The 13,833-nt window shown below is 38.2% G+C and overlaps 1 protein-coding gene across 2 annotated transcripts; it reads left to right on the top strand.

The window, feature by feature from the left end:
• The first annotated feature begins 47 nt into the window (after nt 1-47).
• Nucleotides 48-12,510, top strand: LOC143285160 (THO complex subunit 7 homolog). 2 transcript variants are annotated; one of them, XM_076592390.1, is made up of 9 exons: nt 48-113; nt 913-1,030; nt 3,559-3,686; nt 4,481-4,567; nt 6,965-7,022; nt 7,743-7,809; nt 8,191-8,260; nt 9,991-10,008; nt 12,261-12,510. In XM_076592390.1, the coding sequence occupies exons 1-9, from the start codon at nt 95-97 to the stop codon at nt 12,302-12,304; spliced, it is 609 nt and encodes a 202-aa protein (XP_076448505.1). In that variant the 5' UTR covers nt 48-94; the 3' UTR covers nt 12,305-12,510. The 2 variants fall into 2 exon arrangements, with proteins under 2 accessions (XP_076448505.1, XP_076448506.1); XM_076592391.1 differs by lacking the exon at nt 9,991-10,008.
• The last annotated feature ends 1,323 nt before the right edge of the window (nt 12,511-13,833 follow it).

Genomic DNA, 13,833 nt, shown 5'->3' on the forward strand with positions numbered 1-13,833 from the left:
AAAATCTTTATAATGATTCGAGCGATGATGTTTTCATCAACACAGTTATTTCCCTTAGGCCTACACAGAAGTCCAAAAGCAAAAGATACACGAAATGGGTTCGGTGACGGACGGTAAGCTTATGTATATCTGATTCTGCCCTAATTTCGTTTTGAGTTGTTTTTGTTTTGTTTTTTTTGCGTTTTAACAAATTTGAACAACCGTTAGGTCTTCTATCGCTGCAAAGTTATGCTGAGTTTCACACAGTTCAGCTATGGTTGACAGAACAGCACCCAACAAAGTGCTGTTTCTTCTGCCTGGGGACAGAAACACGTTGGGCAGGTCCACACAACAGATATTGACCCAGCTGCTTATGAAATAGTTTGTAATATATGGAGAATAGTATCCAAAATGTATAGCTAGTGAAAGGGAATATTTTTTTTAAATTATAAATTCAGAAGTATTGAGAAAATCGAAAACTTACTTACGTGTATATAAATACATGTGTAGTCATAATCGGTGATGAAAACCGTTTCATTTTGGTTCATCAATCTTCATCTCTTCTTTCATAATAGTATAATATTTTATTGAAAAAGATCACTTTTGGGTTGTTAATTTACTTCTAGATAGCGACAGACATTGCCACATGGGTGTTGCGGAGTTAATGATTGATAGTACTATTAGTATTAATTTATAGTGTGCCCTGTGCAAACTAAAACCATATCATTTTAAGATTTACATGATATAAAGTAGAAAGCTAAAGACTGAATGAAAATTGTCAACTCAGAAACATAGAAGAATAGATCATTTATACTCATGGAAATTACTTTTGAGCAGTAGGCCTACCCCCACAGTACCAACTACCTCTAATTGACACGGGAATATTTAAGATATTTTTTTAAAATAAACATATATTGTATTTTATTTGTCCAGATGATATTATCCGACGTCGCCTGCTGATAGATGGGGAAGGAGGCAATGATGACAAGCGTCTGAACAATTTGCTGAAGACATTTGTACGCTGGTATTCTTCCCCAGAGGATGAAGACAGGTAATGAAATGAAGTATATATATGCATAACGTTTTCTGGAGCGAACCTTGTTTTATTATTCTTGAGTGACCATTGGTAGTCTGCAGAAGTGTCTTCTTTCTTACCAGAAGCAAGTATTATAATTTATATGTATACAGATGTTTGCATCATCCTTTGACAGAAAGAATGGATTGAAAAATGAAATTAAACTGAAAACTTATCTTTGTAAATGACAAGCAATAAACTAATAAAGTAACAGTTTCTTTCAAAATGAAAATTTATTCAGTGTCTGTTGTCTCTTCTTGAAAAAATAAAATGATTTTGTTCATGGTGAGTGAGTAAGAATGTGTGTGTGTCACTGTATATGAGACTGAGTCTGATATCTGAATGAAATGTCAAAAGTACCTTGGGTTTGGTTTCATAATCCTTCCAAAGCAGGTAATCACAGGCTGGTTGGAGCCCTTGTTGAGAGGCTGGCTGCATGTAATGGGTTGGTTGGTGGGGACAGACGGTATCTGCTGTGGTTTGGATTGTCCAAATGAGGTGTTTGGCTGTGAATGCTGGGGAAAGTGTTGTGCACTGCCATCTGACTGAGCAAGGGGCTGTAGCGTTGCAGGGTGTGGGGACGTTCATGTGTCTTGAGGATGAACCACAGCTGATTGACGCTGGTGTGCAGGTGATATAAGACCAGAGGACTGGTTGGCTCTGAATTGAGCGGGGCATATCAAAGGCCAGTGCGTTTCACTTGGGTTTCAGGTTGTTGACTGGCAGCAGGTGTTTTCTGTTGCAAATATAGCCTGCTCCATCTGATGTGTCACTGGTGGACTTCACAATGGTTAGCTTCTTGAAACCCTTGTCAGTTTGCAAACTGTCTGCCAGTGTCTTTCATTAGTTTCCTGGCAATGAGTTGTGAACAGATGCTTCATCTTGCCAATAACTGTGCATGAAGAGGTATCAAGAAGGTGGTCAATCTCAAACCACCCAGAATAGGAATGAACCACAACCAGGTATTGGCAACTGTTCCAGTCAAATGCATCAGCTCCCAGAGTTGCCCAGGGAAAATTGGGGACAGGGTGGTTGATCAAGAGTTGATACACTAGGTGAGCTTTAGTTGTATATTGAGTGCTTGGACACGGTGCTCTCGATGTCCTGGTGCACCTTGGGTTAGAAAATCATGTCACAGGTGAGTTACCAGGTGCATTCAATTTCAACACCCATGTGGCCATTGTCACTGATTGTGCAATACACCAGTCTATGTTGTTCATAGAGCTGTTGGGATCACAGCCAACTGGCCTTTCAGGATGATGTTATTCTTTATCACAAGTTCATCATGGAATGGGAAGAATATTTTTAGATTGGGTGGGACATTTTTCTCATGCTGGGGCCATCCTTCCTTGATGAATTTTGCCAGTTTCTGCATAGACTTGTCAGCAAATCTCTCTCGCCGAAGCTCTTTCATCCTTGCTGGAGTTATTGACAACACAGTCATGACATCATAGTCAAACTCAGTGGCTTCTGGGGCTTCATCTGGGTATGCTCTGGAATGTGTGTCAGCCTTGAAAAGTTATTTCTCTTTCTTGTAGATGAACCGCTGGTTGAAGTGCTGGAGTTGCTACAGCATTCTCTGCAGGTGAGCTGGAGCAGCATTCAGTGGCTTCTTTGCCATGCTGATCAGAGGCTTGTGGTCTGTCTCAATGATAACTTGCCGACCATAAACGATGTCACAGAACTTTCTGCAAGCAAAAATGGTGGCTAACAGTTCTTTTTTAATTTGTGCACCCTGCAGACTTTCAACATCACAAAGGGCATAAGCAACTGGGGCTTCTTCCTGGAGACACGCAGCACCAAGTCTGCTTTTAGAAGCATCAAGTTGTATAACATATAATGAGATATATATATATATATATAGAGAGAGAGAGAGAGAGAGATGCAGGAAGGCTGATAGATACTGTATATAGATAGAGAAGGTAACACCTCGCTGCTGGTGGCATGACTACAATAAAGGCTGTTGAATTAACAGTTGTCCGTTAAAATAACAAGACAAAATCTCCACGCTCACTGTACACCCATAGAATTTATTTCTCTAAAACTATTGTTTTGATTTTTGCCCCAAAGTCTTTATCAGGAAGAGTAAAAAGATAAGCTGTTTGACACTAGCAGACCAGACAGCCTCCAACATCATCATTGGTGGTCATCTGCATGTGCGTGCACATTCACACACACACATACACCACACACAGTTGAAAATTCCTGAATGTCTGGGAGGTTTTTTGCCTTGCCTCGGAGTTCATCAGAAGAATACTTTTTTCTCAGTAAATGTGCCTGGAAGAGAGCAGACAATGTAATGTCAAAATGTATCTTTTCCTTGTGTATCTGGTTTCTTTGTGCATGTCTGTGTGAATGGCCAGACGTGCACTATTTTTCTGCATCTGTAGGTATTTCAGTGTTCACCCAATCATCAGGTACAGGTAGGAATAGAACACAAGACAGAAATGTAACAAACCAGTGCTGTACACATGATCAGTGTCAATAATGTTGGTTTTCTACAGCCACAACACCCACCAGCGCATGCTGTCCATGCTGGCACAGTGTGAGTTCACCATGGAGAAGTCGGTGCAGGTTCATGCCATGAACATCGCAGAGCAAGAAAACTATGAGAAGCTCACAAAAGATATTGGTATGTGTGCTTGTGAAATGAGATATATTTTTTGTGGTTTCACCTGCAATCAGTAGAAATGAATGGCAGTCACACCGTGCATACACATGCACACGCACACGTGTGCGCACAAATTTACACACACACACACAAACGCATACACACACACACACACACACACATGTATGCAAACATACACGCACAGACTTTCTCTCACATTGCACACGCACACACGCATTCACCTACATTCACATACACTCTCACAGAGATGGGGTGATAGCACACGCACAGACCCACTCGATATGCAAATGTACATATGCACTTCAGTGCATTCAAACTCACATGTATACATACATCATATATATATATATATATATAACAAACATGTAAATTCACATGATTAATATCATCACTTGTATTTCTTTGATTTATAATTTTGCATTCTGTTATTGCATTTATATCTTTTAAAAATGTTTGAAAGGATAATATGTGCATTGATATATAGTTTATATAAGACTATATCACTCAGTGAAGCGTCATATTTTTGGTGATTCTTCTTAGTTTTCTTCTTCTTTGTTTATGGACTGCAACTCCCATGATCACTGGTATATGTGAGTGGACATTTATGTGTATGACCATTTTTACTCCTGTCATGCAGGCAGTTAATCTGTTTCCAGGTGGAGGATAGGGGTAGTGGTTGAGTTTACATGTAATAATGTTCATTACAGATATAAATAGTTACATATACATTTAATCAGAAATGATGTTTGTTGGCTGAAGTAACAATAAACTGATCCTGATAATTTTGCTTTCAGAGAAGAAGATCCAGGAAGCCACAGAAAGGATAACAGAATGCAAAGCAGAATTGCAAGAGGCAAAACGCATCAGGAAAAACAGACAAGGTATTGTGTGCACTCTCAGTTCATATTCTGTATCTGAACATCTTTAGAATTAATTCATAATTTTCTTGTTTCTATCATTCAGAGATTATCAGCTTTGTTGTTAAGTGCTGGAGTGCCCCAAAATTCTTAGACTTTCCCCCCCCTTTTTTCATAGATTGATTCATTTCGCACAGTCACAGTTTTGTTGTTGTTGGCATTGTTGTAATGCACAAAATGTCAAGTTACAAAATATATCAGTTCATTAAAACAACTCAGTGAAAGATATCTACTCATGTGATAAATGAAAGGCATTTTTATGAAGCAAATCAGAACAGAATAAATTATTGGTGACTTGTTGTAAGTTACAGTGCTGGGTTTCAGTAGTGCTGAGTAGAACATGAAATATTTATGTTCAGACTCCCAGAAATGAGAGAGAGATTGTTGTTTTGTTTTTTTAAAACACAATAGTCTTGGTAATATACCATACAGACAATAAATAACAGTTTGTGAAAAGTTCCGACAATCATGCAGATTTGTGTTCCATTTGCTTTCATGGCATTTATGATTTCTTAAAGTTTGCTACATGTACTTGATTTCATTAGACTGTAGATCTTTTTTTCAACCTGCTATTTGCATAGGTTATTATGAGTTACTGATTTTCTGGTAAAAAGTACTGGGCACCCTTTGTTTTTCTCACTATTTAAAAGGAGTACATGAAGGAAAAGACAGCGACAGTGATCTACAGACACTTTCTCCCACCCCTCCACGCCCCCACCCACCCACCCCATCCCCCCAAAAATCATACAAGACCTACAGACCCATTGCAATAGAAATGGCATACTAAAAAAAAAAATGACCACATATGTACAAGACCATAAGTGTTACTGTTAGTGAGTGAACATATCATTAACAGATGAGGTCCACAAAAGCAGAAGTTGTAAAACATCATTGAGGTCCACAAAAGCGGAAGTTGTAAAACATTGTGCTGGCACCAAACCTCATTGTGCTATAATCAAATACCATTGTACTGGCATCAAACAACAAACATCATTGTGCTAGTGTCAAACTTCATTGTACAAGCATCAAACATCATTGTGCTGGCATCGGACATAATTTAACTAACTTCAGACATCATTGTGCTGGCACCAAACATCATTTTGTGGGCATCAAACATCATTTTACTAACTTCAAATATTGTGCTAGCGCCAAACATTATAGTGCTGGTATTAGACTTCATTGTGCTTGCATCAGCATCATTGTGATGGCCCAAACAACATTGTGCTGGCATCAGACTCATTGTTCTGGCATCTAACATCATTCTGCAAGCATATGAGACATTTTGCTAGCATCAAACATTCTTCTGGCTTTAAACATCATTGTGCTGGCATTTAACATTGTGCTGGCATCTAACAGTATTCTGCTGGCATCAAATATCACTGCACTGGCACCAAACCCCATTGTGCTGGCACCAAACCTCTTCGTGTTACAATGAAACATTGTGCTGCTGTCAAACATCATTGTACAAGCATCAAACATAATTGTGCTGGCAGCTTACACCATTCAAACATCGTTGTGCTAGCATCAGACCTCTTTGTGCTGGCATCTAACATCATTGTGCTTACATCAAATCTTGTTGTGCTGGCACCAAACCTCATGCTGGTGTCAGACATTGTTCTGGCATCAGACATCATTGTGCTGGACCAAACCTCATTGTACTTGCATCAAATATTATTGTGCTGGCACCAAACCTCTTTGTGCTGGTACAAAACCTCAATCTGCATGCATCAAACATCATTTTCCTAACATCAGACATGATTGTGCTGGCACCAAACATCATTCTGCTTGCATCAAATATTATTGTGCTGGCACCAAACTGCGTTTTGCTGGTGCCAAACTTCATTGTGCTTCAATTAAACATCATTATTCTGGCATCAATCATCATTGTACTGCCATCAAACATCATTGTACAATCATCAAACATCATTGTTCTGGCATCAAACATCATTTTACTAGCATCTGACATCATTGTGCTTGCATCAAACCTCATTGTAATTGCATCAAACATCATTGTGCTTGCACCAAACTCATTGTGGTGGCATAAAACTCACTGTGGTGGCACCAAACATCATTCTGCTTGTATCAGACATTCTGCTGATACAAAAAATTCTGCTAGCATGAGACATTTTGCTGGCATCAAACATTTTTCTGGCATCAAATGTCATTGTGTTGGCATAAAACATTGTGCTGGCATCTAACATTATTTTGTTGACATCAGATATCATTGTGCTAGCATCAAACATCAGATTCTCAGGTATGTCAGACTCCCTCTGTGAAGTCAGGCAAACTGTATTGAGTTCATACATTCAGTGGCAATAACTTCAGTGTGTAGTAATGAACATATCCTCATCTTGTTTCCAGAGTATGACGCGCTGGCAAAAGTGATTCAGCAACACCCAGACAGACAAGAGACAACACGGTGAGTCTTTTAACATTTCTCCTTAATCCATAGACTTCATATTTGGTTGATATTTTTGCAGTGTGCATCTTGACATCAGTGATTTTTCAAACTCATATGATTATCTTATCAGGAAAAGTCAGTCAATCCTTTTTTTTTTTTCTCCCGAGCTCTGAATGCATTAATCTTGAAAGAAACCAACAATGTCCCAGTCTGTATTGACAGATTTCATAATCACAAAATGTCTTTGTCAGAATTGTAGGTGTCAGTAAACCTGTTTAGAAGTTGATAGGGTTTTTTTTTTTTTTGTTTTTTTTTTTAAATGCGTGTGTCATTGTATGATTCTGAAATGAATTGTTTTGGAACCCAGACATACATTCATAGCCACACTCACACATACTGTGGTAAAAATATTGGTGTTTTGATAGATCTTTAGATTATTGCTGCATCTGGGTTTGGTTGGGTTTTTTCCCCTGTGGGTTTTTTTTTTTTTTATGCATGTGTCATTGTATGATTATGCAATACAATCTTTTGGAACCCAGACATACATTCATAGCCATACTCACACATACTGTGGTAAAAATATTGGTGTTTTGATAGATCTTTAGATTATTGCTGCATCTTTTCTTAAAAATGACTTTGTTAATTTTTGTATATGAAAAAAAAGTGAAATTGTAAAGCATGAAAAAAGATATATTTTGCATGGTGTGTGTGTTCATGTTTTATTTTATTGACTTGCAGTCAGTTACAAAGTCTGGACAAGGAACTGAAGTCATTCGCAGACACAAAGGAAAAACTTGAAGAAAAGGTAAGTAAAGAGCTGTTGCAGCTGTTCTAATTATTTTTTAGGATGATGAATTCTGTAGGATTCTTCTGTTCTTACAGGATGCAGTTCTTTTACTGTAATGTGTATAACTTTTTTTAGTCTATGATTTTGGCAATAATGTGAATTGAAAAAAAGTTGAAAAGAATAGCCATTACTTTTTTTTTTTTTTCCTCAATTGTATCTCAAAGTAGTTGCATGTCACATATTTTTCATGGTTTCACATTTTGATCAGTCTAGCTTTGCTGTCAGTTATTTTGTTTTGTAGCTTATCTCCCTTGAACTGAAACAATCTTTTTTCTGGTGTAAGGAAGGTCTGTTCTGAGAAAAGTAAAACAGTAATGTTTGTGGTTCTTTTGTGTGCAGCTTGAACTGCGACGCAAACAGTTCCTGGTGCTTATCACATCCATTCATGAGCTCCAGAGGATTCTTGAAGGTCAGTTCTCAGTAAATAACCTGTATTTGTGTGTGTGTATCAAACCGCATGCCTGTGTATCACTTTGTATTTGTGTGTGTCAGTTTTACATGCAAATGTATATTTTCTGACCATATTTTATTCCAAACAATATTTATTTAGTACTGGATGAAAAATGGTTACCAGGCATTAATTTGCTGGACATGATTTTTTCTGCAGTCACCAGTATGTGTGACAGGGACTTTAAACAGAAATCCTTCCTCACTTGCTGTACTCATCAACTGGGCTTTCCATGCATAGCTTTTTTGAATGAAAGTTTTGCTTTGTTTTGTTATTTTAGGTGACGTTCTTGTTCAGTTGTGTATGAGAAAGTGTACTCCGGGGAGTGATGCATGCTGAGAGTGTTCTCGTTTCCATAGCTCAGTGTTGATGCGGGTATTGCACTGTAGGCTGGTGTATGTCTTTGGGTATGGCTGCTCATGCGCACATTCATTTGCATTGATGGACAAAGAGGTGTTCTTCAAACCATCACAAACAGAAATGTAACAAACCATACTGCACATATATTATTGTTGTGGGTTTGTGTATTTTATCTCCTGCGTGCATCTAGACAAGAAGGTCTAGGTTCTGACAGATCAGCACCCATCACTTCCTAGGCACTGTTTTGATTCATACAACACATCTTCCAGTTGAAGATTTGAATACACTGACTGCTACTGAGCTGTTACACTTCATGTTGGGTGTCATTCCAGTTTATAGGCAGTTGTGTGATAATCTCTCATTTCATATACCTACAGTGTAAACCAGTTGATTTACCAGTTGTTATGCCTTCAGTATAAAACATGCCCTAAAATAATATGTACTACTCGTATATACATCTGATAATCGGTTTACATAAATATGGTTGAGAATGGAAAATTGTATCATTATATGGCTTGGTTACATTTATTTCATTGCGAAAAAATTCTTGGTGGAAATCTTACTGTATTTATATCTTTCAGTACATTTAGTGAAAGATATGAATTAGGACTATAAGGAGTATGGCTATTATCCTGTTATTTCCTTTTCTTTGGGTACAAAAACAAAAACAAAAAAATATCCAGGATCTCTTGATGATCAATATATTGCATGCAGTGCAGTCCCAGTATTGTTCATTTTTTTCTCCATGGCGCAATGTCAGTGGATTGTTCAATTTTGAATGGTGTGTCAGTTTCAATCAGTGTCCTATCAACCATCATGTACTGTTGGATACTGGGCAGTGCTAGGAATAAAAAGTGCCTTCACTGACAGTGAACTGTATGCTTCATCTAATGATCTAGTTCACACTGAGTGTGTCTATGTATGCTGTGTGAGCTATGCATGCCTCTTGATTTTTCTAGTCATACTCTCTGGTGTTCTTTGATAACAAGTCCAGGTAGTTGTGAAACAGTAGGATGCATCTAGATTGTCAAAGCCTGTCAGAGATACAGCCCATTTGATTTTGTAGTGACAGAAAGTGAAATTTAAGCAACATGAAGTTCACTCTGAGTATGGCTGTGTCTGTGTGCATTGTATTATTTTGATCTTTTGTCATGTGTTATTTGGTCACTTCAAACACAAATACTTATAAAACAGTAGGGGATGCTTTCAGATAATCAAAATTTGTCAAACCCTCATTAGTTACAGTTCATTTGATTGTGAATATTAGTCCGGCCATTTCTTGACTGGTTCCCACTGTCTTTCTTTTCATCTGTTTTGTTGTTGATCTGCAGAATCATCAACCATGTCAGGTGATGTACTGAAATGCCTGGGGTTGTTCAGTTCTGCTTTTACTGTTCTGTTTGATTTGGCTTTGAATGGCTGAGGATTTTTAAATTGAGACATCAAATCAGTCATGGTCACACACACGTACACACACATGCTCAGGCATGTACACAATCATACTCACATGTACATTCATACAACAAAACAAAACAAAAACAAACAAACAAAAAACATGAATTTAAAACAAATTTCATCGGATACTCAATACACATAATGCTAGAGAAGAAATGATGATGCTGATAGTGACCTTACTGACCATTACTAACTATGGAGATTGTTGTGTTTCATGTTTTTGTTAGAAGTGTCTCCACATAAAAGTTATGAATATGTATGATTTGCTTGCAGTTTTTTTTATATTCAGTTTATTAATTTTATTACCAAAGCTTATGCATATTTCAAATGTTAGCATTTGTATTATTATTATCATCTGTATTAAATGTTTGCCAGTTTGAATCATTTGTTCTGCTCACACAGATGCACACTATCCTACTCACATCTACATTCACACACACACACTCACACACACATGCACACACACACACGCGCGCGCACACACACACACACACACACACACACACACACACACACACACACACACACGTACACTTGCCTATACACATCTACATGCACACACACACACACACACACACACACACAGAGATGCACACTTGCCTGCACACATCTACATTCACACACCCATACTCACACACACGTGTGCACACGCGCGCGCACATACACACACACACACACATGCATGCACACTCACACACACACACACTTAGGTAATACAAAGTATAATGCATAACATCACACCACTGTAAACACCCAAAGTTTATTAAGTTTTTGTTTATTGATGGCATCAGCTGATAATTATGTTATTCTCAATCTCACTTTTGATTTATGTTAAGTTTTTAAGTGAAAAGTGACTGTATTGTCTTAATGTCTGTAGTTTTGTTGTTTAGTTGAGAAAGCAGTTTATATCGTATTTGACCATTTACAGTGACATTTGCACATTTTTATTGCCACTTGTTCATAAAAGGCTATGGCTTCAAATGAATAGATTATCTAAGTCTCTCTCTTTTTCTCCTCCACCCACACACGCACACACACACACACACACACACACACACACACACACAAATACATTTATATCATTTGTTTTGCCCACTGGAGATGGTGTCTGGGGCAGGCATGGGTGTGCATGGTGTTTACACAAGTGTACAGAAGTGGGTGTGGAGGTGTAGATGACATTGTCAAAACAGTTGGGATTGTTCAGTGACAGCTCTGGGTGTGAGGCTGAGGTGACACTTGGATTGGTGGCATCAGTGATGTCTGGCCTGAAATGATTTAAAAATCTTTGGATTTTCTATGTGTGTATGTGTGCAATGTTCAGTTTCGTGGGTTGTCATTTCACATTTTGGATGTTTCATGTTAGCTCTCTGTTATTGTTTTATCTAAACTCTTTAGAGCTGAAGGTTAACAACCATTTGGCATTTTATTTGAGGTTGAGTTTTCTCTTTCTGGCATTGAAGAATTTTTTTCCCAAGTGTGAAATCATGAGGTTTGCCAGAAGGAAGATTGTATATTTCAGAGGTTTGATGCAGCATGGCTGCAACAAACTCGACTAAACATCATGTGTGTGTGTGCTTGTCTTTGAGCTAATATTGAGAGAAACTGCAAAAATATCACTATTCATGCAATGAAAATGGTCAAGTTTAAAGCTAAGTGTTAGTTTCTATATTTGCAAGCTGTGCTGGTGTTTGACTGGGAAAAAAGCATTTGTGTGAGGGTGAAAGAGACAGTTGGACTAATGACTGAGAATGTGTGTGTGGGTGGAGGGAGGTGGGGAGTTATGTTTGCATTTACTTAACATGCTTCAGAAAAGATTCAGCATATCTCTGTTTATTTAGAGACACTGTATTACTTTGAATCACAGTAGCCTGTTTATTTAGATATACTGTATTACTTTGGGTCATGTTTGCAGGCTAGAAAACAAATATGAAAAGCACAAGAGCATATTTTTTGTTACTAAGTACATTTGTGGGTAATAGTGTGAACAGATTATTTACAGAAAGGCGTTTCAGATGGTTTCTAGAAACACATGTCATCAAAGATTTTTTTTTTTCAGACCCTCTTAAGTCTTAATCCAGTCTTAGGCTTCAAGGCATCACTGTTCATTAATCTGAGATCTTGTCCATTTGTTTGGTTTGTGTTGCAGAGGATGAGAAGAAAGAAGAGGAGATGGAAGCCAGCACGTTATGAACATGACGATGATTACATTGATATGCTTCTTTGTGTTCAGTGATGTCACCTTCACATCATCATTGGTCATTTTTTAAACATGTTATAAACATTTTAGTGAGAAAGAAACACTGAGATCTGTTTCATGGTGTTTTTGTTTTTTTAAATTTTTTAAATAATCATGTTTTGAGAACCAAAATATTCTTACTAAATCTGAAGTAAGAATGTGTGTGTGTGCATTTTTCATTGGAGATATTTTTGTTCTTTCTTTGCTATCCTTTCAAATTCCATGCACATTGCCAACTTAATCTAGCTAAACCGCATACTCGCACTCAAGCACACGTATGCACAAACACACACATGCACACTCACACGTGCACACTCACATGTGCGCATGCACACACACACACACACACATGGTTGGATCACAAACAGCTGAAGGAAGACGTGGATGGATTTGCACAGTCTGCCATCACCAGAGTCATCACACACCATAATGTGCAGATGCCAGTGATCAGGAGATAGATGCCCCACACAAAGCAACCATTTTCCCTCCAAACAACAAGTTACTGGCTGCCACCTTGCTATTGCCACACCAGTCCTATCTTAGTGTTCTGAGAACATTTTCTGTATTTTTCAGAAAATGAAAATCAGCTGAACCGTCTTAGCACCATCACAACCAAATATAGAACAGAATATTTTGTGAAGCCTCAGAACAGAGATCAACCCAACTCACAGAATGCCTTTACAAGCACTGAATTCAGATAGGAAAACCAGCAGTACTAAGTAACTGTCTCTGAAACTGCGACAGACGAAAGTGGCTGTGGATGACGGGATGAGCAGTGTGAGAGTTATGCCACTGAAACTCTTCAGCTGAAGACGCAGCGAAAAACAAATAAGAGACTGTCCAGAGATACCAACTGCTACGATTTCACCGTATTTTGTTACACTCAATTGCAGTTTGTTCCGACATTACGCCAACATCAAAATTGTTCCAACGAGTTCATTTTCGACTAAACAGCATGATCACATGCTTTCCTGTTGTAACATTACCCAGACACTCTAGACCTGTTGATCACAAAGCCAGGGCAGTCACTACGAACCTTTGTCTCACATGATGATGCTCAGCTAATTGCATGCATATTTACATTGATACAGCATTGAATGGACCAGTCAGCTTAGTCGTTTGCCTGAACAAGAGAGAACATGGCTAAATCAAGTTGCATCTCGGTGAAAGAGCATCTGTGCCCAATGGATTAAGTTATGAAGTCCAAGGAAGGAACAAGCTGATGTAGCTTGAAGTCTGAGTGTTCCTACCAAATTCAAAATGTTCCTGCCAAATTTCTTGATTGTTCCTGCAGACACTTGGCAGGGGTTGACATCTCTGTCTCATCCTCCACAAAAGTTGTAAGGTCAACAAAAACTGTTACTCCCTTAACCTTCGCTGGCTATCGTGGGTCATACACAATCCAGAAGAGTACAAAATCGCAAATATCTCAGCCAATTCTTCATATTTTTCTACGAAATTTCAGAAATGCTTCCTACACCTA

Source organism: Babylonia areolata, chromosome 8 (genome assembly GCF_041734735.1).
Source record: "Babylonia areolata isolate BAREFJ2019XMU chromosome 8, ASM4173473v1, whole genome shotgun sequence".
NCBI classification, from domain to species: Eukaryota; Metazoa; Mollusca; class Gastropoda; order Neogastropoda; family Buccinidae; genus Babylonia; species Babylonia areolata.

Excerpts from the sequence above, each read along its gene's own strand:
- LOC143285160 (XM_076592390.1), top strand. Across the intron at positions 1,031-3,558 it reads TCCCCAGAGGATGAAGACAG|CCACAACACCCACCAGCGCA; the intron begins GTAATGAAATGA and ends GGTTTTCTACAG. Across the intron at positions 3,687-4,480 it reads GAAGCTCACAAAAGATATTG|AGAAGAAGATCCAGGAAGCC; the intron begins GTATGTGTGCTT and ends TTTTGCTTTCAG.